Genomic DNA, 27,068 nt, shown 5'->3' on the forward strand with positions numbered 1-27,068 from the left:
CAGCATAAGATAGCAAAGTTATGTACGTAAATTATCAATTCAGATAAGAAATAATATTGTTTGTAGATATCATCCCCGTGTCTACAACTCATTAAATAATGATTCTGCGCTGTATTCCTTAAGAAGTTAGGTACGGTACAAAATACAAAATGGAATAAGGATAAACACAATCGCGGGGTATTACTATTTAGTCACAGGTAACAATTTTCCTGTTTTTTTAGGTGTTGATTTTATCGTGTGTTTTCCTTAGTGAACCGCTAATACTGTTAATTTGATATTTCATTTCTAATATAAAATAAGAAACTGTATCAAATTAGTCATATTAATACTATCCTTATTTTTCTTATTCTCGTAGTGTGATTGTTATAAAAGAACTTGTTATAAATTAAGACATTCAATGCACTGCCAAAAGTACTTATAAAATAACTTTAATCTTCAACGCGAGCGGTACTGCTACCTCGCGTGTATCTCGCAGACTAGACTTAAGAAAACTACTGACTGTATTATACAAGTTAAGAAAACCCACCCCTTTCATACCTGACGTCAACTCGCCGGAGAACTACCTCAGGATATCCGTCGCGGACCTGTTGTCATATGAATGAAGACCTTATCCTCTTCTATCAGTGCTCATTTTCCAGACGCCCTAACTTTTTAGTAGATCAAAGCGTATCTTTTATCATTTGCTAGACATGCGAAATGAACTGCATAGCACTAATTTTACTCCGAATACCACCGCAACTTCTTTTAGACGTTAATTTTACGTAGTTTTATGCAAAAGAATAAAAACTCAGACGTCCTAACTCCACGAAATGAAACGCAAAACTGACCCGAATAGAATCGAGCTCGAATATGGTTAAAATAATATGTTAATAAGGCCTAATGAGTCATGAACAAGATGAGGTAAACGATGTTGATGGTCATATTGACATGTTGGTCTTGTTTTATTAATGGTAAATAAACCAAAGTGAGAAGTAGAAATATGTCGTGGTGCCGTATGCCGTACCGAATAGAGTGCAGAGGACGGATGTTGCGAAAGTTTTTTGCTACCTTGACTACTTATTGTGACGTAAATGTATGAATTAAATTAATGAATAAAATTAGATTGAATTCTTTTATACTCACTCGACAAACGACTGCGTCTGAGTTAGTGTTTACTCTCGTTATTTTGCGCATGGGGCATTAACTGCATTAGTTTATTTATTTTCAGACTAACTCGAGTCTATTCTGAGAAGTGATAGATAAAAAACAATTTCATTGTATTAATAGGATTTCATGCAGGACACAGGAATTAATGTAAGAGTTATAGATATAGTTAATAATTAGCTACGTGAGCGATCTTGCTGTACGATAGTTACCTACAGCAATATCACATGAATGTTTGTGCCCTCTTTATTAATTAATAGATCCGTTAAAAATTAGGAAATGAAACGCCAAAATTATGGGGAACATTCGCCGTCCTCAATAAAGGTAGAGCAGGCATCATACTGGATCGATAGGCGGAAACGGTATTGCGATAACAATAGTATTGTTCACGTACCGGATGGCTGAAGACAGATGCGGCGGATGGTGCTGCTGCGCCGGCGAGCGCATGTTGGAGATGCGCTCGAGCAGGTCGTCCTTGAAGGAGCGCGCGCGTCGCGCGAGCTTGTTGGCGCCCCGCAGCGACCCGCGGTGCCCCGAGCCTGGCTCGCCGGACCCGTCGCCCTCTGCAATCACAACGAACAAATTCATTTAGGGACCCACTGTTCCCCCCTAACGCTAATTCGCAATTATTAGATTGATGCGAGCAACTACCAATGCCATTTAACCAATTTTCCCATTGTAATACTCGTATGTACGAGTTTGTATCAGAAAGATTAATTATGAATGTTGATAAGACAATCTGTTTAGAACATTATTTATTAGTTTTTTTTTTAAAGAATAAATGATACCTATTTAAAAACTAGGCAATTGTGTTTTTATATAAATTGATACAAATGAGTTATGCTAATTATATATTTTTGTTGAAACTAATTGAATACAATTATTATAAAAACATCAAATTAAATAAAGCTATAAAAAGTCAACATCATAACAAGGACAAGCACAAATATGGACAGTGATGATCTCAGGTAGGTACGAAATTACGCATGATTATTGTCATTATACCTATGTAATACAAAGATATTAAGATTATATTTTTCAAAACTAGTTTTAACTGTAAAATTAAATAAATGTAAAAAAATAATGTATATCCTAGGCACAGCCTAACTTTTAAATTTAATAATTTGATTAATCAATACGGCTACTTACAATAATGATTCAAGGGCAATGACGTAAGCTAATAGTTATGTCACAGTCACAAGTGAGATTCTCCGAGGTCCTAAATCCGTATCCAGTTGGCTGCACAGCAGGAATAGTAATCAAAGCTATGAAGTTTATAGTAAACATAGGTTTATCAGTGGCAGTGACGCGCGGGTTTATAAATACAGTGGCAGGCGACTGCAGGATAAGCGCGAAGACGCGGCGAGCGGCGACTGGCACTGTGGCCGCGAAAACATGAGCGCGACGACCACCGATCCTTACTCACGAATCATTATATTAATATTGCCTCGACAGTGAGCTCGTTCCTGGTATGACTAGACCTCGACATACGTAACATCAAGGCGTCATCAGTCATCAAACTTATATTGGTTCGTCAGAAACAATGCGCACGGCAAGTATTGTAAGTTGTTGCGTCCGCCCGCGGGCGGGTCACGTCCTAGCACTACAATATTTAACTTCTTAATATTCAGAGGCTCCTGCTCGGACACGATTGTCGCAACTGGCAATACTCGTGCACATGGTTAACATACTGTATGTTGCACATTTAGTACCTTTACCTGATAATGTTAATTTGATCACTCGGCTAGCTGATCACATCAGCTAGCTGATCACAGCTAGAGCTAGATGAGGTTTTTTTATTTGTTTAGCGACCAGTGTTGTAGAATACAAATTTTTGGAAGTGACTTATTAGGCTTTCATATTTTACCGAGTCGATATACCGATGCCAATGCCCTTAAAGTCAGCGGTGCAATAATATTTTTTTAGGGTTCCGTACCCAAAGGGTAAAACGGGGCCCTATTACTAAGACTTCGCTGTCCGTCCGTCCGTCCGTCCGTCCGTCCGTCTGTCACCAGGCTGTATCTCACGAACCGTGATAGCTAGACAGTTGAAATTTTTACAGATGATGTATTTCTGTTGCCGCTATAACAACAAATACTAAAAACAGAATAAAATAAAGATTTAAATGGGGCTCCCATACAACAAACGTGATTTTAGACCAAAGTTAAGCAACGTCGGGAGTGGTCAGTACTTGGATGGGTGACCGTTTTTTTTTTGCTGTGTTTTGTTTTTTTTTGCATTGTGGTAGGGAACCCTTCGTGCGCGAGTCCGACTCGCACTTGCCCGGTTTTTTAAAGTAACTAAAGCATTATTTAATCGAATCTTACACAACACTCGATGATGACTCTATTCTTTAGTATCCCTAACTATAAAATTATTTATTTCAATGCAGGACGTTAAGGCCTCTATACAGTATGTGTATGGTACCTAGACATTAGAATAGACAACTTTAGTAAAAATAGTAAATTTACTTGCTAGGAAAGTATTAGAAATGTCGGTACTCAACTAAGAAAATAAAAATAAAATAATTTTGACCTCCCTGTGATGTGACTTATTTGCTGCAAATATTCTTTAGTATTAACGCTTTTAAGGAATATGTCATTTTCAATGTACCCTACATAGGCACCTAATTGCCTTATAAAGGTTAAGTAAGTTAAATTATCGACCTTGCTCCTAGGCTACTGAATAGAAAGCCCACTTCTGAGTCTAATAGGTTTTACGAGTATAAAGCGAGGCGAACGGTAACTAAGAGTTATAAATCGGAAAGGGCACGAAGATATTCTCCGATCCGACTGTCACTTACTACAAATAAGACGGGAAAGCGGAAGCGTGCACAATGCACATCACATCTAGGCTTTTAGAATGAAAATTTGCTGTTTTGTTTCTTTACTATTACTATGTAAGGCTTTCTTAAACGGGGGCCTCTACGCGAACTTCTAGGGGTTCGCCAGTGATTTTAAACGAGTTCGCCAAAAGACATGCGTAACTGTCAGGCTGAGAAAAAACTTGATAATGAAGTCTGTTGAAAAATCTGGCACATTACTTGAAATCGAACTATGTATTAGCAGTAAGGGCCGACTGTAGTTTGTCTCTAAATAAAACAAAATACTACTGAGTGACATGTGTGAAATAAGTTTTCATTTACGGCCATTAAATTTGAAGTTTATATTTTTATTAATGTGAGGAATAAAATTACTTCGTTTTAATGTTTATAAACTGACTATAGCACCAGTGACCTAGATATTTCGAAGACGCCACCTGACCGCCTGATATCCGCGACAGAGCAACGATGCCGCAATGCTGATTCTGAACACATCACAGCACAGAGGGTTCATAATACGTGTGTAGATTAAACAGTGTAACTGTAGGTACATAATAAATATAATAACTATAATAAGGCATTAAAATACTCGTGTGATCCTATTATGAAACCTACTTCGTTAACTTCGTCAACCCACACACGTTTTTTTAAGCCTTTTATTATGTAACCGTCACATAAACCACTATTATCGAACCATAATTAACATGAATTATCATAATTATGACTGTTAATTACTAATTCGTTTACCTCCTACTTCCAGCAAAAAATATTGTGACCTGTTTTTTGATAATACAGTCCTCACCCCTTTCCATTAGGTTTTTCTTTACAACAGCAAAACAGATCTCCCGTCTGGCCGGGCATAAAATAAAAGAAGATATCTAACAGTATACAGAGGTGCTTTGTGTTGATTTAAATGACAAAATGCGGACGTAGGAAAAGAGATGCAAATCGTTCTTGCATTAGCTTCCGCCTAGAACTGGGCGTTCCATTACAATATCAATACAACTGATATATGTACGTATCTATAACAATATATGCAACAATGAAATATCATATCATGTTACGAGTCTCCACAGTAGTCAGTCACGTAAAAACAGGTTATTGTGTCAGTTTTGATGAAATCGTGTCATCTAGACATGGCTGGACAGCCATAATAATATGATCAACCACATATACATTGTTTAAGTAACGCTATTATGAAAGCAAGCGTAAACGCGACTAATTCGTTTGATATAATATACAATTATCATATTCATACCCCGTGTTACTTTTCGAGCTGTTCCTTCAATGCTTATTTGCCGATAGATGCCGACACCTGGTGCCGCAGTTCCGCGGGAGACTCTCCGATGCGAGGGATGCCGTCGTGCGTCAACGACAGAGTATGAATTTCTTGTCTCGCCCTTTTTTGTATCTGAGAAAGGCTCTTCTCTCGGTGATACATAATGCTGTATATTTTCTTCGTCCTGCACCAAATTTTGCAGACTAATCCCGTTTCTGATGTTCTTTTCCTTGCCGCCATTGCTTCTAACTTGGGTCAATGTCAAATTATCAAAACTTTTGCAAGTAGTGAGCGCTAAGATGTTGTTGTTTTGAAGGTCGTAGTATGTTTTTTCGTCATAGCAAGTGAAACGTGGGCATGGATCTACTAATATTTTGAAATTTCCCGTACGTTTGCTCTGATGTATATTTTCACTTGGAAGCGAATCAGGTTTAAAGCGATGGCCACGCTGCTTAATATTTCTGATATTTCGTTTTATAACTGATGATCCTCTTTCTTCTAGGACATGTAGTACTTCGCTGGGTTCCAAAAAGGGATTTATTCCGTTTTTGTAAACTCTGTAACTCCTTTTATTTCTCCGCTGATTTTGATTATCATCGTAAATAAAACTTTCATCGTAATGAGGCATGTTAACTTATTCAGTAACCGATCTTCATTATTATTCAAGTTCAGCCAGTAAACAACTGCTACCAATATCAGATTATTGAAGACTTGATTAACTTTCAAATATATATTGATGTGAAAATTATGTATTTTACTCTCGCGCCTGGTTCAAATCCAGTTATTCTTCGCAAAGTGTGCGCATATTTCCATAGAAACGAATGATTTCTTTCAACCAGACAGATACCTGTTCGATGTATAGAAATCGAAAGTATTACTCGTACTTCTTTCTACGAAGTTTTTTCTTAAATTCTGGAAGTAAATCTGTCTCAATCATTTCATTTACGTATTACCAGCGAAAATCATGTGAGACTGTTTACATGACAGTAGGTACAAATCGGTATCTTGGACGTATCAGTCAGAGCCAGAAATAGCATATATGTACAATTAGATCATTATTTATTTACAGAGAGCTGCGAGCAGAGCACCTCGTGCGCATCGCGTCGTCTCGGCGACCGCTCTGTCCAGCAACACCAACCTTGACACTACAAATGGGACGTCCGTAAATCAACCCTGGCCGAATTTAGACTAGCAAATACTAGTCTAGTAACTGATGTATGAAGGCCTGTTTGTTAGGCCCACGTGTTTGGCCCACTACACAAACAAGTGTACTTCTCGCAGCATTCGGTAAAACATTCAAACGAAATGACTAAAATCCGTTCTTAGTCAATATTTTTACTTATATATTGGAATTTACGACTTTCTCTATGAGACAACCGTCTGTTTTTGGACATCGCTTTGAATTCTCAGTCATACGCCGCTTACACAACAACACCTTATATGATTAAATGTAGGTATACTATATTTGTTGAGTCCATAAGAGGCCGCAGGTCGACAATTAATAGTTCGCAGTTTCACTCGTACTAGCGATCATATGTTTTGAAATAAGTAATATAAACAAGATTACGATTAATCACTGATAAATTTTGACTAGAGATGATCAGGATAATTGGTGCACGATTCTCATAACGTCATCGATATCGAATAGATCAACTAGACAGATAGTTGATGATACGCGAAGCACAGAAATGACACCGATATCAATCGTGCTCGGAAGTTAGGTGCCGCGCAGTAATGATGTTGCGCGAGAGTCGATCGGTGCGGCCAGCAGCGGCGAAGGCGCGGTAGCACTGCGCCGTCCGCGCGGGCAGCGTTGTCGCACCGCGCGAGAGTGAAAGTGTTGCGTCCGCCGCGCGTCTCCCAGTCGACTCCCAGCCGTGAGCCGGCTACCCAGATGCTGTCCGGCGTCGACCAGGCCGACGACACATGCTCGCGGAAATTGACAAATCTCATTTCAATAATAGTTTGACATAAGATAACAAAGAGTATTCGGTCAAGCAGAGTAGAAAAGCTTGTTATGAGGAAACGTTAAATTTTGGCCCCAGTATTTAGTACCTACCTGAGCTCTTCCTTCATAATTTAATGATACTGTTAATTTCAATAACTACTATAAATCTCTAGAAATAGTTAGATATAGTAAACTTATCGCCTTGGACCTAATAGCTTACTAGCCACCGTATTAATATCATCTTACAATATATAGGTATCCTGTTTTCCCAAGCGATAAGCAGACCTTACGGACTTGCTATTACCCTGACACGCTTTTCACCTATCCGATATTTATTAAGTAAGAAACTAGTAATAGCCCCCGACTTCGTCTGCGTAGAATAGCTACGTCTACGTAGGAAATATCTCCCCCCTTTACATTCCTTTAAGTTAAGGGATAATTTCCTCGATAAAACTATCCTATGTCCGTTCTAGGGCTCAAACTAAACTATCAAAGTATTTTCATGCCAAATTTCTTATAAATCGATTCATCTGTGCGCGAGGAGGTGACAGACAGAGTTACTATTGCACTATTATTAGTAGTAGTTATTAGAGAAATCTCCCAGAACTTAATTTAGGTGAGGACTCAGAATTCCCGATTCCGGTATTGATTTTGTATATAAAACGGCACGTCATTTAATATTCTAATTCTTTATTTGAAATATCACGACTTGTAGAGAATACAGGCAATGGGAAGTAAGAACATCCGAGACGTAAGTCCTACATACCTACATTTACATAGGTATATAGACAGTCAAGTGACAGCACAGCAGAAGTGTGCTGAAAATCTGTGTCATTTGTCCATTAGCGGATAGTACCAGTACAGGGCTACTAGATGCTTGGACTGAATTCGGTTCGATCAGTAACAACAATTTAATCAGAGAAAATAGTTCTTCATAATTTATTTTTACCTAACGACTATTATTGAGTACAAACTACATTCCTTTAAAAAACATGAGTTATTTTATTTAACTTAATAATAGATGTGTACGAAATTCAATAACGAAGGAAGAATTATCTGTAAAGCAAAGCCACCATTCATTCAAATACCTACCTAAGTCGATCTAAGACAATTAAATCGCTGATTAACAGAGACTCTGCTTCGCATCGACCGCCAAAATCAAAACTAATCCACTAGTTGCCATTTCCCGGCATTAATTGTAATTTATAAAGTGATTATAATATTTCTCAAATAGGTACTAAAGTTAAATGTTCGACCGACCTACTTACAACGGTCACTTCGTGGCTACAATACAACGATGAAAGACTAAATAAAGAAAAGTATTGCAAGTCACGACAACTTTACTTACTTAAAATTTCAATATTGGTAAGACCAGGTTATTACGTATAAGTTTATCTTACATTGCCGTAGAAATATCTAAGCGATAAATAATTTGAATTCCCCTTCTAATTCCATTTATGCTTTGTTTTTTTTTTAATATTTGGCGTCATGTAGTGTCAAACCCGGCTCAATCATACTAGTGCCTGTGTTTAATTGCTTATATCTTTACTAATGCCAATCTTTACAAATGCCAGTAACATTTAAATCCCAACAAACTTTCAACAAGTATTATTACCTAACTAGTGACCCGCCCCGGCTTCGCAAGGATTAACAAATTATACACCTAAACCTTCCTCAAGAATTACTGTATTAATAGGTGAGTACCACATTAAAATCCGTATAGTAAATAGGTTTTGAGTTAATACGAACATACAAGCACACAGACAGACGCGGCGAGGGACTTTGTTTTATAAGGTATAGTGATACTAATGTTATAGTTACCACGTTAAAAAGTCATCTTATAATATCCCAATTAATTTTCCTTTGCATTTATTCAATATCTATCATCTCAGGTTCTTAAAATCGGGAATATAACCTAAGGAAGACCTGTAGTGCACTTTTATAAATTCTCAGGCTTAGAAATTTTTAATTTGGCGCTCATTTTTTTCACTTCTATACCAGATTTACGTAAATTTCAAATTTTTACTTGCGTAGTAGTAAAAAAAACCATGGCCAATTTTGTTTTTCTAGGCATGACAAGATAGCAAATGACTCAACCTATCTGCCGTTTTAATTTGGCAAACGATGTACCAAACAGCCTGTATAATGTATTATACAAGGTTCAGCAAGTTTTAGACATCATTTTAGATACCAATGTGGAAAGTCAAGTGCGATCCTTTATCCTAATCAAGTTTCCCTTAGCAGCCGACAGAGGCTTTCCTCGTGCACTAGCAAAGGGTCACGTCAGTGCACGCGCCCCGCCTCCCCGCGCGCCGCCCGCCTCGCCGGCCACGCTCCAGGCGACTCACTTTCCAATAACTAGACCCGATCTTGATACCTAGACTAACGGGATCCACATAGATGTATTTGTCTGAGCATGAAACCCTTTAGTCGAGCTAGCTTTCTTCTTTTCATATTAACATTAATTTTGTTTTCACAAAATTTATAATGTTTGTAAATTCAATCGGCTAGCTATATTCGCAAGTGACTTTTAGTCCTGAAGTATACTAGTGTTTTTTTTTTTTATATATACAATAAAATTTTCGTAAACGGTACGGTACGGTAACCACTTGGTGGACTTTTCTCTTCAGCCAGTGGATATTCTATACGTATGAGCGAAGGTTGTTTTTATAGCGGGGAAAATATGACTACACCTTATAAAACAAGCTCTCTCGCCGCGTATGTCTGTTTGTTTGTTTGTTCGCGATAAACTCGAAAACTACTGAACGGATATTCATGCGGTTTTTACTTATCAATAAAGTTATTCTTGAGGAAGGTTTAGGTGTATAATTTAATTTGTTAACTCGTGTAAAACCGGGGCGGGTCGCTAGTACTAAAGTCTATTTCAATAGAACTTGCTAACTATGTAAACAAACCGCCATATTGAAATTGTCTCTGAATGATCAATTTACTAGTGATGGGCAAGACTCCTACACACTACTTTACTAATGTCAAACCATATCGAATAATAAAATACCAAAAGTAAACAACAAGTAGTTACTTATTTTTATTAATTTGTATAATCACGATCAGGAGACAAATTAGTACTTAAGAATCATGTATTGATGTATTTTATAACCGTGGCGGTAGGTACAGAGCGTGGGTTGGGTAGTGTGTAGCGGGTTTAGTTATATTACAAACTTTAGTCACAACACTACCCATCATAGACAATTGTAGAATTTAAAAGAAACAAAACCGCCATTCCATCAGGTCCTAATAACCTAACTTATGAAACCATTTTAAACTTTTAATTAAATATCCAAGATACAGTTACATATTTATGTATTTTACGGAACGGATCGTTTCAATAGTGTATATGTGTATGGTTTCAATGGTATTTGATGAGGCGGTGTGAAAATTCAAAGAGAAATAGTGATAAATCAAAATTGCGTTGTTTGTTTACATAGTTTGCAAGTTCTATTGGAATAGACTTTAAGGGTCGGTTGCACCAAACTGTTCGTATCGTTAAAGAGTTCGCAAAATTTTTATGTATGGAAAGTTTCATAGTAAAGCGCCGGGGCGCGCCGACTGACGTTGATCAGTCTGTCAAATGTGGTTGGTGCAACTGGCCCTAAATATGGCAAATACAGTCATAACATAAGAGTAAGTGTACGTAGGCGCAATTACAGAGCTTCTTTATTTATCTAACACGTTGTGCGTTTTCTAAACTTTCTTTGCCGTTGGAAAATTAACAAAACCACGCTGGGGTTTACTCAATATTGCGGCCACGGCAAACATCATCACCACTACCATAGTCTATATAACGATACAGTCAGTCGACGAAGCAGTACAGAGGAGTGACGGGTGAAGCGCCCGCACCCGAGCTGCATATATCGCCAATGTTAGTAGCTCGGTACTACTTACAGGGCTAGCGCGTTTTATTGTAGTTCAAGTGTAAGTCTTGGGCAGTTGTGTAAAAGTCTGTGACAATCCTACTGTGTTCTTAAGCGGTGTCAAACATCAAAGGCGTCAGTCCACTGTAAATTTTTACACTGTGCCACTAGATACCATATATCTACATATGCAACAAGCACCTGTTGATAGACGAGTAGTGGTGGGATCATATTTTGCACATAACTATAATAATATTAATCGGGCATGCGGGCTACAGGGCATGAGACCCTAAAGGTAGACTTCCGAGCACAGCGGCTCCGGCGACACTGACGCAGCGACACTGACGCGGCGACAGAGCGACAGTATTAAGCTGGACTTCCGAGCAAAGCGGCTCTGACGCAACGGCCGCAGCGTCAGAGCCGCTGCGTCAGTGTCGCAGCGTTAACTGACGCAGATTCACTTCCGAGCGGCGCGACTCCGGCGACAGTCGCAGTGTTATTCCATACGGTGCAGACGTGATATACTTATGATAAACCGATCAATTATGAAAATATTTGTAGAAGAAGAGGAGGATCACGATCTTTCCCTTCGTTACTTTTACTGTATGAAGCAAAGCCTACCCAACTCAATTTTCAAAAGTAGAATAGACGAAGGCACTTATAGCATCTTGAAAAAAAAGCATTTAAACGAGAAAGATGACCAATTCAGGAGCTTTTGTCGGTTTAATATTAATTTTTTAAATATTTTAAATATTGACATAGGCTCAAAACCACGTGCGATCGCAGCGACTGCGCGACAGTGCTTGCGCAGACGAAGCACGGCCGCTATCGCCGAGCGATACTGACGCGGCGCCACTGTCGCTGCGATAGTGACGCTGCGCTCGGAAGTAAGTTCATACATTTCCATACTGCATAATACTGTCGCTCTGTCGCCGCGTCAGTGTCGCTGCGTTAGTGTCGCCGGAGCCGCTTTGCTCGGAAGTCTACCTTTATGCAGTATGGAAATGTATGAACTTACTTCCGAGCGCGGCGTCACTATCGCAGCGACAGTGGCGCCGCGTCAGTGTCGCTCGGCGATAGCGGCCGTGCTACGTCTGCGCAAGCACTGTCGCGCAGTCGCTGCGATCGTACGTGGTTTTGAGGCTATGTCAATATTTAAAATACCTAAAAAATGAATATTAAACCGACAAAAGCTCCTGAATTTGTCGTCGTTCTCGTTAAAATGCTTTTTTTTTCAAATTGGTATAAGTTCCTTCGTCTATTCTACTTTTGAAAGTTGAATTGGGTAGGCTTCGCTCCACCCTGTAAAAGTAACGAAGCAAAAGATCGTGATCCTCCTCTTCTTCTAAAAATATTTTCATAATTGATCGGTTTATCATAACTTCATAATTATATCACGTCTGCACCGTATGGAATAACAACTGCGACTGTCGCCGGAGTCGCGCCGCTCGGAAGCGAATCTGCGTCAGTTAACGCTGCGACACTGACGCAGCGACTCTAACGCTGCGGCCGTTGCGTCAGAGCCGCTTTGCTCGGAAGTCCAGCTTAATCCATACTAATATCATAAAAGCGAAAGTATGTCTGTCTGTCTGTCTGTTTGTCTGTTACCTCTTCACGCTAAAGCCGCTGAACCGATTTAGTTGAAATTTGGTATAGAGATAGTTTGAGTCCCGGGGAAGGATATAAGGACTGTATCGTTTATTATAAATACAACTTTACTTAGCCGTTTTTTCTGGTATTATATTTTTTTTAAAAAATTACACATATAGTTTAATTAGTGCTTTAATAATAAGTAACATTTCGTCCTGGGAGATCACGTAAAGCATATGGTTTGGACAATATTTACCCAATCCTCCCGAGTAACTACAACGATTTTGGACAAATACTACAAGAAAATTTACGGTTTGCGAACAAGACGAGATATTACACAAAAAAAATCGTACTATGTAAACAGCAATTACATATGATTCGGAAAGCGAAACATCTGGGCATAGTCTAATCATTTCTTTTAGTTGGAAAAAAAGTTTTGGATCTGTGCTTGGTGGCCTTTTAGAGAATATGGCATGTTACTTACGACAACCCCGACTTTGGTATACAATATAACCATCATGGAGCGTTTCTATCGACCTGTTCTAGCCATGGTTCAACGCCATGAATGTCCGGCTTTGGATTTCGGTAGATTCTTTTAGCTGTTTCCCTCATTTCGCTGGCGTCAGAAATTGACGGGCATCCAAAATGTTGCATAAAAAGTCGTTTTCATGTAAAGATAAAAAATCACCACATTTATTCTGTGGATGTTCAATTGAGCAATCATGAAAAGGACACTCAGATGGCATATTTTGGCAGCATATTAACCTTTTGTTTCTTTAAATCGTACCAAGGAATCGGTGAAATAGTCTCAAATTAAGCTCGATAGGCTTGTCCAAATTACAATTGCTAGACGGTATTAAAATCATCATAAAGTCCCTAAAATAAAATAAATGTAAAACCTTCTTATATCAGATATGGCTTAAAAATACCCCCAGAGTATACCTTAAGAACATAGTAATACAAAATAATACACACGTCAACAGTTAGACCAGGTTTTATTTGTATTTATAATAAACGATACAGTCCTTAATATAGTTTTTATGTCGGAAATCATCCCTGAAGACTTTCTCTATGAGTGCAAAGGGGGGGTGGAAATGAAAGAGTTAATGAATTGCCTGATAATTGAAGTAAGCATTGCGCGAATTGAATGATTGCTATTAGCATTATCCAGGCGCTATACCTACTTCAGCTGCTGTCATTAATTCCATGAAGACGAAGTCGCGGGCAAAGGGCGTAATTAAAAATAACGAAAAACTAATAGATGTCTGCAATGATTTACATATATATACTGTCTGTCGTAGGAAAGGAAACGAAACACAGAAGGCCCTTTGAATCTTCTCATATAAGTGTTTCGTTTCGTTCGAATGAAGGTCGAAAACCTCTCAATAGCAATAATTTGGCTCATGTAATTGACCGTAATCGGCGTATAGCAATTTATATTCACGTGTTCTCACGTAACTAATTCTAATTCAGGGTCTCGACTTAAAATAAATGGCGTAAATTAAAATACATAGTTTTATTGCTACACTTAAAGGCAGCGGGGGCATGATTCTGATAAGGTGACAAGCTTATATTTCTTGTAATAGGTATATTATTTGTAAAACTGCGATAGGCTCGAGTGTAATCAATAAGAAAATCTGTAGAAAGGTTGAGACCAGTGCACACTTGTTGTTTACTGTACTGTTGCGCAACTACGCTTAGATGTGAGCTCAGAGAACGTAAGAGCAATCACTCGATAGGTAGTTAAATAACCGAAGGCAACTTGTAAATATCTATCTATACTTAAGTGGGTTCAAGAATTTTGATATTAATGTAACTCAAATGATTGAATTACTAAAATAATAAATTTATAATAATTAAAAAAAATGTAATGTAAGTGCCCAATTTACATTTTTTGTAATACTCAAGGCGCCAGGCATTTGATGACGCCATTATTCAGGAAATACTCTTTTTAAAGCCATTCCCAAACTGTTTGTTTAGCTTATTTCTGTTTACCACGGCTGAACTATGTTAAATCTTGTATCGTATACTACTGATATTGAAAAAAAAAACCAGTAACTTTGGTAAGCTGCATCTCAAGACCTCCGTTTATTATGTCAATGTATACTAAATTGGGCCCATTTTGATGCAGTTTTGTTTTGATATTTAAAATATTCAAGATATATAAAAATGAGATGTAGAATTACAACAGTACTTATCCTGTACAATTCGGAAAATATTTTTAGTTTTACTATATCTGTTAGTAATATGAAGCCGCATTCAGTGCTGTATAGTTATTCAAATATTTTATGAATCTATATTTAATGTATGATTTTTGTTTATTTCACGCCTTACCTACTAATTAAATATACCATTAACACTTGTATCTAAGTCTAATGTAGGTACGGTATAATGTTAATTATGGAGAATAACATTCTTATCTTCTTGCCCGTAACTCCAACCTCTGAACATCTTCAAGTGAAATAATATATGATATGTCTCGGGCTAGGCATATCGTATAATTAAAAGATTAAACGAACTTACCTGTAAGTGAAGTTCTATCTGTATTATACGATATGCCTAGCCCGAGACAAGAGGCACCCTCCCTCCCTGTACATTCCTGACAGTAATGTTTTCCCATTTATTGGAAGTTGCAGTTCACAGGCAAGGCTCAGTAGAGGATGCAAAGCATAACCGTATGATGAGAGCAAAGGAGATAGAGGATGCAGGAAAAAAGTATATACACGAGAAATGGAGATGGAGGAAATGAAAAGGAGAAACGAATTTAATGAAAAAATTAGGCAAATTTAAATTAAAATAAAACAATATGTTATCGCAAGTTTGTTTAAATGTTATAAATGTATGATATTATATGATATTCATAACCTTAACTTAATTAACCTAATCTCCCAAAGTGTTGCTCAATCAGCACTTGACGAGCATTATGTCCTGCCGTATTTGGACCTGATCTATTGTTAGGTAACACTGCAATCTCATCGGCTGTATTGTCCAATATAGGAGGATAATCTGGGTGAACAGGTGGTTCTAGGTCATTTTGCAGACGAGCAATATTATGCAACAGGCATGTAGCGACGATTATACCGGGTATCCTGCTTAAATTGACTTGAATACCTCTGCTAACAATAGGAAATCTTCTCTTCCAAATACCAAAGGTGCGTTCAATAACATTCCTAGTTCTGATCTGTGACTCATTGTACAAAGATTGCATAGGAGATGTCACATTTTCTAGAGGTATCATCTTAAATGCAGTTTGTGCGTATCCTGAATCACCAAGTAGACAGTAATTTCCATATTTCCTATGAAGAAAATGTCTGCGTTGATTACTATTGTCCCAAATAAGCGAATCATAGGCAGACCCATGCCAACGTGCAACAACGTCAGTAAATAGTAGATCAGCAGAACAGATAGCTTGGGTGTTGATTGAAAAGTATCCCTTTCTGTTTCTATAAATCTCTGCATTCTCTCCTCCTAAAATAATAAAGAAAATATCAACATAGTCTTTACTCTCCATCATATTAAATATTGTAAACAATCGTATTATAATATTATAGCAGATCACGGACTAGCTAAATAGAGTATAGGTACCTGGAGACTTCATCGGTACATGAGTACAGTCTACGGCTCCAATAGCACGTGGAAATCGAGCAATTTGATAAAATTTCATTGCGGTTTGTTTTAGCTCTTCTTCTGTGCTAGGCATAACTATGTATTCTGGGTACAAACGGGCTATGGCATCTGTTACTTTAAGGACTGTATCGTTTATTATAAATACAAATAAAACCTGGTCTAACTGTTGACGTGTGTATTATTTTGTATTACTATGTTCTTAAGGTATAATCAGGGGGTGTTTTTAAGCCATATCTGATATAAGAAGGTTTTACATTTATTTTATTTTAGGAACTTTATGATGATTTTAATACCGTCTAGCAATTGTAATTTGGACAAGCCTATCGAGCTTAATTTGAGACTATTTCACCGATTCCTTGGTACGATTTAAAGAAACAAAAGGTTAATATGCTGCCAAAATATGCCATCTAAGTGTCCTTTTCATGATTGCTCAATTGAACATCCACAGAATTAATGTGGTGAATTTTTATCTTTACATGAAAACGACTTTTTATGCAACATTTTGGATTCCCGTCAATTTCTGACGCCAGCGAAATGAGGGAAACAGCTAAAAGAATCTACCGAAATCCAAAGCCTAACGGACATTCATGGCGTTGAACCATGGCTAGAACAGGTCGATAGAAATGCTCCATGATGGTTATATTGTATACCAAAGTCGGGGTTGTCGTAAGTAACATGCCATATTCTCTAAAAGGCCACCAAGCACAGATCCAAAACTTTTTTTCCAACTAAAAGAAATGATTAGACTATGCCCAGATGTTTCGCTTTACGAATCATATGTAATTGCTGTTTACACAGTACGAATTTTTTGTGTAATATCTCGTCTTATTCGCAAACCGTAAATTTTCTTGTAGTATTTGTCCAAAATCGTTGTAGTTACTCGGGAGGATTGGGTGAATATTGTCCAAACCATATGCTTTACGTGATCTCCCAGGACGAAATGTTACTTATTATTAAAGCACTAATTAAACTATATGTGTAATTTTTTAAAAAAAATATAATACCAGAAAAAACGGCTAAGTAAAGTTGTATTTATAATAAACGATACAGTCCTTATGAATAGTTCTACATGCGGTTGATTCGTGTACCCCTATGAAATCTCCACACGTTGGCTTCCAGTGGCATAAAATCTTAAAGTGCATAGAAGTTGGTTCATTGGTGATAACGCGGCACTGAAAATAAAATTATATGTAAATTACTCATAACATAATTATAGGGTCCAGACACAAGTCATACACCAAGTAAATAGATACCTAAACTTATACCCATAGATAGTGTAACTTATATATTTTATTATAACCTTATACTTACTTGATATTGTCATGTTTGTATAATAGTTTGTGTAATAAAAATACTACACTGTGTTTTTCAAGTCGAAACCTTCTGTGAAATTCTTTAAAGACTGTATAGGGACAACTTTACCTAGCCATTTTTTTTTTGGTATTATATTTTTATTTCAAAACTACACATGTGTTCAATTAGTGCTTTAATAAGGTACACATTTCGTCCTGGGAGCTCGACGCAAAGCATATGGTTTGGACGAAATTTACCCAATCCTCTCGAGTAACAATAGCGAGTGCGGACTAATACTAGAAGAAAAATTGCGGTTTGCGAACAAGACAATATCACACCAAAAAAAATCGTACTATGTAAACAGCAATTACACATGATTCGTATTGCGAAACATCTGGACATAGTCTAAGCATTTATTTTCGTAAAAAAAAAAGTTTAGGGTCTGTGCATTTTGGCCTTTTAGAGAATATGACATGCTACTTACGACAACTATCGGGGGGCACGGCAGTGCCCCCGCCAAGTCGAGCGCGAAGCAAGCACTGCCGTACCATCCTTTACTGGAACCATTTCGCCGCATTTTCAGGCCCCTATTTGAGAACCTCTGGATAAGTAGTAGTAGTAGTAGTAGTAGTAAACACTTTATTGCACAAAACAAGTACATAACACAGAGAGAATACAATAAATGTGTACAAAGGCGAACTTATCCCGTTAAGGGATCTCTTCCAGCTAACCTTTAAGTAACTGAGAGATACATATGAAATGGTAGTCAAACTAAGATAAAATGTACATGACGGCGAGACTTAAAAGAAGTAGCTAACCCTAGGAACATAACTTAATACAATGTGATGCATTAGGTGCAAAGGCATATACATATATAGATATACGAAACAATTACATGTCCATAACAATATTACTAATTACTTCTAAATAAATAAATATATACATACATATATATAAATACATACAAATATATAAATATATATAACCGCACAATCCTACCTACGTGTCCTTCAGTTGACATTTTGTGTTATTGCCATAACCTCATTAATTTTGCCTTCAGCGACGCTACAGACTGACACTGCCTTAACGGGGATGGCAACGCGTTCCATAGCTTCACAGAGTGTATCGTGAATGACTTATTGTAAGACCGGTGTTTGTGGGGAGGAATGGCGAGCGATAGATCCGCACTAGATCGCAGCCGGTGGTCACTACCATCCGCCAAAAACCTAAACCGTTCTGCAAGGTAAGTTGGAGAAGAGGGGCAGAACAGCACCTTATAAAGTAGAGATAAGATGTGCAAGTCTCTACGGCGGCGGATAGGTAACCACTCAAGCTGAGAACGGAACGATGAAACATGGTCAAATTTTCGCAGGCCAAATATAAATCTTATGCAGACGTTCTGCAGGCGCTCCATCTTATTAAGGAGTTCCTCATTAAGGTCCAGGGTCGCGATGTCCCCATAGTCCAGAAGAGGAAGCAAGAGAGAGCGGGCAAGGACGACCTTCGTACGAAGTGGGAGAAAATTTTGTAGGCGCCGCAGGGAGTGCAGTGAAGCGAAAAGTCTTTTGCTGACCTCGGTAACGTGAGCTGACCAGGAAAGAGTCTGGTCCATGATAATGCCCAAATTCTTGACAGTAGAGGAGAGGGGAATGTGAGTTCCATCAAAGAAAATATTGGGTATTATCTGACCAGCCAACTTGGAGATGAAATAAGCGCCACCAACCATAATTGCCTGCGACTTCTTAGCATTTACCTTTAGACCAAACGACTCCGCCCAGTCACGAATAGAAGTCAAATCGTGATTTATTTGGCTTATCAACGACTCGACATCATCAACGCTAGCCGCTGCGTATATCTGCAAGTCGTCTGCATATAAATGATATGACGAAGTCAGAGATTTCGTGATACCATCAATGAAAATTGAGAATAGCAGTGGGGACAGCACACCACCTTGAGGAACACCAGCCGTAATTTCGCTCCAGTCAGAAGTACTGTCATCAACCTTGACTCGCTGGCGCCTCCCAAAGAGATAGTCTCGGAACCAGGCCAGTGCCAACGGGGACATGTTTAGATTACGCAACAGAGCTAACATAATATCAAAGTCAACTGTGTTAAAAGCGCTGCTAAAATCCAACAGGACTAACACCGTCAACAGGCGGTTCTCGATATTCAAACGAATGTCGTCGGTCACTTTCACCAAGGCAGAGACAGTACTATGTCCCGGGCGGAAGCCGGATTGAAGTGTGTTGAAGAGGCTGTAACGATTGAGATAAGAGGACAGGCGCTCATTCGCAAAGTGCTCAATGACTTTTGAAAGGATCGGGAGAATAGAAATAGGACGATACTGGGAGAATGACGTGGGACTAGGGACTTTAGGAAGTGGGATAACCTGAGCAAGTTTCCACGTGGTGGGAAAAGTGCCAGAGGAGAAGGAAAAATTAATTATATGAGCTAAAATGGGAGCAATATCTTCCGCCACGAGCAAAACCATGTCCAAGCTGATGTTGTCCTGACCAACGGCCTTCGTTTTAATTTTTTTAAGGATAGTAAGAACCTCCTGCGGTGAAATTTTGTCGAACTGGAACAACTGTGTATCGGGGCGTGGCGTATTATCAAGCAGGGATAGAGTTCGTTGCTTTACAGAGGAATCGAGCTCCACAGGAGAAACGCTAAAGTGGCGGTTGATGGCATCCACATCCAGAACACCCGTACAATTCTGTTGACATTTGCCCACCCCCAGTGATTTTAAAAACTTCCACAGTTTTGTTGGGGGGCAATCATCGATGGACTGATGTATATACTGCCGCCGTGCCGTTCTACACGCTCTATTGCAACGGTTCCGCAGAGATGTGTAAGCCTGTAAGTTATTTTCTGACGGGTCCTTGCGAAGTTTGACTCGAGCACGATTCCGTTTGGCCATAAGTAATTTAATGTCCGTAGTCAGCCAAGGCGCAGGAAAATGTTTAATATAAGGATAAGACCAGAACGCAGAAATTTTGGTCATCCAGTAAGCTATAATCACATACTTAAAATCCAAAATTTCAAGTCTGTAGGTCATTTAGTTCCGAAGTTAAGCGAAAGCAAAGTTTCGCATTTATGAAACTCACTCATGATCATCAGAAAAGAACTAGTACTTCCCATAAACTCAGAGAGCTGAAATTTGGTACAGAGTTAGGGTTTAATGGCCACATAAAGGGAAAACCTAAAAATATTGCAATATCAGTCACGTTTTAAAGATCTAAGAACTGCATAAGTAAGTTTGTAATCCCATATAAATATATGATATTACAAAGTTACTGTTGCAGTTCCTACAAATAGTAGGTAAAGTAAAGTAAAGGTACACTACGATGTACGATGTGAGTATGAATGAAGATATGTTTAGTTATGATATGTGTATACATAGTATGGGTATGAGTACCCGAAAAGTAGGACTGCCTACAAAAAGAGATGAGATCCCATCAAAAACATTACATGTAAAAAGGTGCAAGTCTCGCAACGCTTTCACTACAAAAAGAAGTGAAATCCCACCAAAAACATTCTGTAAAAAACTAGCCAAGTCTCGATGGAGCTGCTTGTTTATCTCTAAAAAGTAATGAAATCTAGACAAAGTCGTGCCAAGTCTAAGGTTCCTTACTGCGATTTCTTTATTATTATAGTTAATGTTGTGTGACTTGGCCGTTGAAGGGTACACAAGGGTACAAAACCAGGTGCTCCATGACACCATTGCACCAATCTGCCATTGCACCAAAAAGAAGCGTTTGTTTCAGGCTCGCCCATACATAAGTATTATTGAAATACGTAGCTTTATCAAGCCTACAATTGACTGGTTATTGAATCAACGTCTTCCAAGTGGCAATTTTCCATCGTCAATGGGTAGCGGTTCTGGCGACAGATTGGTGCAATGGTGTCATGGAGCACCTGGTTTTGTACCCTTGTGTACCCTTCAACGGCCAAGTCACACAACATTAACTATAATAATAAAGAAATGGCAGTAAGGAACCTTAGACTTGGCACGACTTTGTCTAGATTTCATTACTTTTTAGAGATAAACAAGCAGCTCCATCGAGACTTGGCTAGTTTTTTACAGAATGTTTTTGGTGGGATCACTTTGACATCTAATATAACTATCATGGAGCTTTTCTATCGACCCGCTCTAGCGATGGATCAACGCCATGAATGTCCGTCAGGCTTTGGTTTTAAGTTTATTCTTCTAGCGGTCTCCGTCATTACGCTTGCATCAGAAATTGAAGGGATTCCAAAACGTAGGGTGAAAAATCGTTTTTATGTGAAAATTAAAATTCACCTCATTTATTCCGCAGCTGCTCAATTGAACAGTCATGAAGAGGACACTTAGATAACATGTTTTGGCAGCCTATTAACCTGTTGTTACTTTAAATCGTACCAATGACTCGGTGAAATAGTCTCAAATCCAGCTCGATAGGCTTGTCCGGACTGTATTTGCTATACGGTATTAAAAGCATCATAAAGTCCCTAAAATAAAAAAATGACAAACTTTCTTAAATCAGATATAGCTTAAAAATACCCCAGATCAAACTCTTAGAACATAGTAGTACAAAATAATACACATGCCAACAGTTAGACCTGGTTTAATCTGTCCCTATACTTAACGATACAGTCTTTAAATCCGTGGCAATATAATCGATAATCTCTTAATATAATAATAAATCTTTTATCATAGTTCCGTCGTAAAACCAAACACAAAACAATAATTTTACTTCGCGCCAATAAACTGCTAATGATCCGCTATTCTTTTTTCAAAATAATTCGGTAATAACCCAGAGTTAGCGATTTAACCCTGCTCCGTCGGCGAGTTAAATATTGAACAGTTTAATTCAGAGTTAAACCTTAACCTTTAACGGTGCAACACAAATTATTAGTTTAACTCTGTGTTAGCGGTTAACTCAAAGTTAGTTGCTTAATTCCGAATGGTGCAAGTGGCCCTTAGTGAAAACTTGAAATTAACAAGAACATGTCAATTTAACACATAAAAAGCAGCCGACCCATATTTAATGCAAGGAGGAATATAGCAATTCAATTCCGGCCGACCGGAATCGTCAAGCGGACACACCCTCGGTTCGTATTAGGCGTCAGGCCGAAACCTGAAATGGAACCTTTATTAATAAACTAGAGTGTGACCTTTTACGATTAACTGACGGACTAATTATCTTCAGGCGAGCTGGTAATCTGAGGACCCCTTTAGTGATCACCAGCGGTTTTTGTTTACGCAATTAAACGCAATGCTTTTTATTGTAATGATAGTAACATATGATAAAATATTTCATACTTAAAGTTAATGTCCAGAGCGGAACATGATGACTACGTTTATATGAAAAGCCGAAATGGCGCGGGCGCGGTGTATCTTAATAACATAAATATGTGACGTCCCACGGGCAAAGGTACCTTATGGCGGGTATAGAGTTATGCATACCCCAGTAATCTACAATAAATAAGCTATCGATAACACAAAAGATCAACCTTCTAAGTTGCGTAGTTACAGAGATATGATTTTTTGCAAATAATGTTGTGAAATGAGCAACTTTACGATAGAGAAGTTTTAAGTTTAGCCGCCTAAAAAACTATGTTCCTGAAGTAAGTTACATAGTTGACTACTAATAATAATACCTTATATATCTGAGATTAAAAAAATGTTGCGACTTGTTCTGTAATGCAAATAGAAACCTTTGATATCGACTGATTTATGTGTATACTAACCAATCTCTTGAAAATAAAGTTTTATTTCATTTTCACGATTGATTGCAATGAGCTCTTAAGATTTAAATTGTATCTATTAGAAAACGACACTGAGAGACAGTTTAAGCAAAAAACAATACCGATTTAGAGGTGAAAATGTATTTTCTGACTTTTTCATATAAAATCAGAAAATTGAATATTTTTACTTTTAATGTAACACACAATCAATTTTTCTGAGCACATATGAAAGAAATTCTGTCATTCAAATGAAATAAATCCTAAAACCCCAACTAAATACTATATTTAACCCCTTATGCCACTTTAAACTTACATAACAATTACAGTATTTGCTCCATACATTTACGAAAAGGTACCTTATGGAAATAAATCTAATAATACATCACTACAAAACATCAATCACATTGAAGTTTATTTTTTATGAATAGAAAATATTAATTTACATTAAACTGCCACAAATTTAATTAGTTCTTCGTCATTATAATCTTAAAAAAAGACCAATAATTTGTATGTAATGAAAAGGTACCTTGTGGTTAAGTTACATGATGAGGCATGATGATGATGGAACAGTTAGGATAAACTAATAATATTTTGGGGTAAAGATGGTATAAATCGTCTATTTCTTATCAATAATATATTTTGGTTGCCATTGAAGACAAGCGGCATTGAGGTTCAATGACCTCAGATATTCCATAAGGTAATGCGTCGGGTATTGGCATTTTTCAGCAAACCAATGGCTGATTTATTGCATGCGACCAAACCAAATGAAGATTATACTAGTTAAGAAAGACTTGACGAGAGTAACTTTGGTATAATAGCAGGCTACTTGGATTTGTAATGTCGGTCGATGTACGGTTATAATATTTGCTAGGCGCCCCAACCAGAACTGAAATTATCAAATTAGTTTTGCAGAATGCTAATACAGTTCTCTACCAAACTTCTTTTCCCGTATTGACTAGTTTTTTTTGGGAATTTTCAATCTTTTTTCCATAAGGTACCTTTTCGACTAAACTCTGAGACGACATTACTAGGCTTATAACTAACTTATAACAAAAATAAAAACAGGTAAACAAACGTTACGCATCAAGGTTTCAGATCACACAATAAAAAAAAATTGAGCATTTTTTCACCTCTTTACAAAACATTTCATATCTCCGAAACTAGAAACCCTCATAAGGTACCTTTTCCCGTGGAACGTCACATATTATTATCTTACATCCTATGCACTATCTAAAGCTAGTAAAGGTACTTTTTGCGGGATTGTTTTTCAAGATAAATCTTTGATTGCCATTTGTAATTTTTTTTTCAGATTTGACTGAAGGAAGGTTGTTAAAATTTAAATGACAGCGAAACCCGAAATTATGCACGTCTCAACACGCACTTAGCCGGTTTTTATTCCGTACCTTTCACTTTCGTCAGCCATGCGAGACGATCGACAGATATGCCCTGAATCGACTGTGATGCGGGCCCAAGGTAATCTACCTGATGCTACGACAGAAGTCATCAAGATACATCACGATTCTCTAATGAAAAGATTGGAGCGCTCAAACATACATTTGCATGGACAACATTATGCGACCAGCCCGCAGTAGGTAATCGAGGAAACATGCGACAGCACTGACCGCCGGTAACGGTTTTTGCTGTTGTTGTATTATTCAATGTGGTCACTCGGTTTTACTACTTTATGATAAATTTTATCTCAATTCAACAGACGGGGAGAGGACACTAGTCTGTATATTAAGGTATTTCAAAGAGTAAACAAAATCTACCCTCAAATGGCTTCTTAAGCCCGTTGAGGGTAGATGAAAATATTACATGATCAAATAATGTAGGTTAAAGCACGTTAAAGTCAGGTCGGTCAGTGATAGATCCAGGTGGTTTTGTGTTTGGTTTATTAATCAATAAATGTTATAACTACCCGAAAATGTACAAATTATTTGTTTACTTTTATGTAAGTACCTAAAGATATAGAATATTGCAACTGATAGAATGACATAACATATCTGGATATGCAATCCCTTGTGATTATGTGAACTTTATGAAATTATAGAAATGTGTTGAGAATGTAATACCGTATTGGATTAGTCTAGATTAATTTTCGTCATTCGGTGAGGGTAATAACAATAACTTAGGGTAGGATAACTCTGTCTGTTACCTCTTCACGCTTAAACTTTATTTGTGTAAGGATCACCAACGGATAATCATCTACACAATCACATAGGAAAAATGATATTTAACATTAACATATACACGCACTTATAGGTGACCACAGCTCACACGTGTACATATCAAAGAGAGTATATAAAAACGAATATTCTCGAGGTAGACCAAAAAAGAGATGGCGGGATGACCTTGACGCTTTTTGCAGCGACTGGCGGGAACATGCACCAAACCGTGATGAGTGGCGGAAGAAAGGGGAGGCCTTTGCCCAGCAGTGCGACACAAAATAAGCTATATATAAAAAAACATATATTGATATCAATTCATAGTTATAGGCATAGAATAGTTTTTATATGTCTGCATTCATCATCTTTCTGTTGTTGTTCTCTACAGGTCGCATTAAATTTCTCAACCGATTCTCGGGAAAATTCGTGAGCAGCTTCGATAATAAAATCGATATTTTCTATAGATTCGTTTTTGGTTTTTTAAAATGGCGTAGCCTCCTCCATTGGTGGCGAGGTCTACTGGACCCCTAGTGTAAATTTCATTCGATAGAGTGACGTGACGTACGCGTTTGTGTTAAGTGTCATTATGTAGGATTTTGAGTTTACAAAACGTCCCGCTTGGCGCCCTGTTCAAAATCCCATACAAAAATAGACAAAACCCAAAAGTGAACGCACTAGGGGTTCAGCTCTCAGAGTTATTAGTTACTGAAGCGTCGTTAGTTAAATTCACACAAACTCAACACTTGCACTGTTTAATAAATTCATCTGGGTAAGCTATGGAATAAGATTATATCGAGAAAGTTGCCCACATTAGGTTTTTACCGAATGCATAATTTGACCGACAACGGTTTATAACAACTCGCCCTTAGAAAAGCAAACTCAACCGGTGCCAAGCCCATTCTGTCAAGTAGCGGGCGACCGAGCGACACAGGCAGTGCATATACGATATAGGTATTTTTCACGGGAATGGAAGCTGGGCCGCAGGCGGCACGTACCAAACTAGCCGAGCGAGCGCGGTCCCGTTACAGCCTCGCTCGGTCTAAGCTGTATCTAAATAAACTAGCACTATGAATCGATGTAACCATCTCGCCCATTATCCAACATCGCAGTCTCGACCAACGGTACTGTGTTTGTACCTTATATTATAATTGAATTCATACGGTATTTTAAAGTTCAAACCAATTGCATTTAATACTTAAAGGCCTGGTGCAGTTAAACCGTCCATACCTTGATAAGAAATATTGAACCCCGAGTTTGGTAGTTCTGAATCTCAAGGACAAATATACTACAAAATTGTACTTGGCAAATAGTACTTTTCTGTCTTCTTTCATTATTTTTAGATTATACCTAAATTATATACATACCTATTGAAATAATACACTAATGTTTGATACATTCTAATTCCCAAAATATATAGTTCCCTACAAATTTTTACCTAACCGATCTCAATAGAAACTTTATAATCAATAAAAACGAATGAAGGCCGACTCTTTGTCATAATAATATCCATCAAAACTTACAATTGCAGGTAAAAAATTATTTGTAAGAAACGGTTACCGTTGTACCTCACTTATCACAATGAATTGCTGCAAGCATATTC

General features: G+C 37.8%; 2 protein-coding genes across 11 annotated transcripts in view; both read right to left on the reverse strand.

Moving 5' to 3' along the window:
• Positions 1-27,068, reverse strand: part of LOC134679130 (guanine nucleotide-releasing factor 2) — a 66,203-nt gene that overhangs the window by 34,527 nt on the left and 4,608 nt on the right. For 4 of the 10 annotated variants that reach the window (XM_063537980.1, XM_063537975.1, XM_063537976.1 and 1 more), the window contains exons 1-2: positions 5,223-6,135; positions 1,538-1,706 (exon numbers count right to left, since the gene is read on the reverse strand). In XM_063537980.1, coding sequence (XP_063394050.1) covers positions 1,538-1,706; positions 5,223-5,871 — 818 coding nt within the window. In that variant the 5' untranslated portion in view covers positions 5,872-6,135. Of the gene's footprint in view, positions 1-1,537; positions 1,707-2,292; positions 2,580-5,222; positions 6,137-27,068 lie in introns of those variants that run through there. The other 6 variants (XM_063537979.1, XM_063537973.1, XM_063537977.1 and 3 more) reach the window with 4 other exon arrangements.
• Positions 15,529-17,281, reverse strand: LOC134679146 (putative nuclease HARBI1). Its single transcript, XM_063538014.1, has 2 exons — positions 16,239-17,281; positions 15,529-16,121 (listed from the first exon to the last, which is right to left on the reverse strand). The coding sequence occupies exons 1-2, from the start codon at positions 16,351-16,353 to the stop codon at positions 15,529-15,531; spliced, it is 708 nt and encodes a 235-aa protein (XP_063394084.1). The 5' UTR covers positions 16,354-17,281.

This window comes from Cydia fagiglandana, chromosome Z (assembly GCF_963556715.1).
Source record: "Cydia fagiglandana chromosome Z, ilCydFagi1.1, whole genome shotgun sequence".
Taxonomy (NCBI): Eukaryota; Metazoa; Arthropoda; class Insecta; order Lepidoptera; family Tortricidae; genus Cydia; species Cydia fagiglandana.

Coding starts and splice junctions, on each gene's coding strand:
- LOC134679146 (XM_063538014.1), bottom strand. CDS start 16,353: ATGCCTAGCACAGAAGAAGAGCTAAAACAAACCGCAATGAAATTTTAT. Junction 16,122..16,238: donor TGTACCGATGAAGTCTCCAG/GTACCTATACTC, acceptor TTATTATTTTAG/GAGGAGAGAATGCAGAGATT.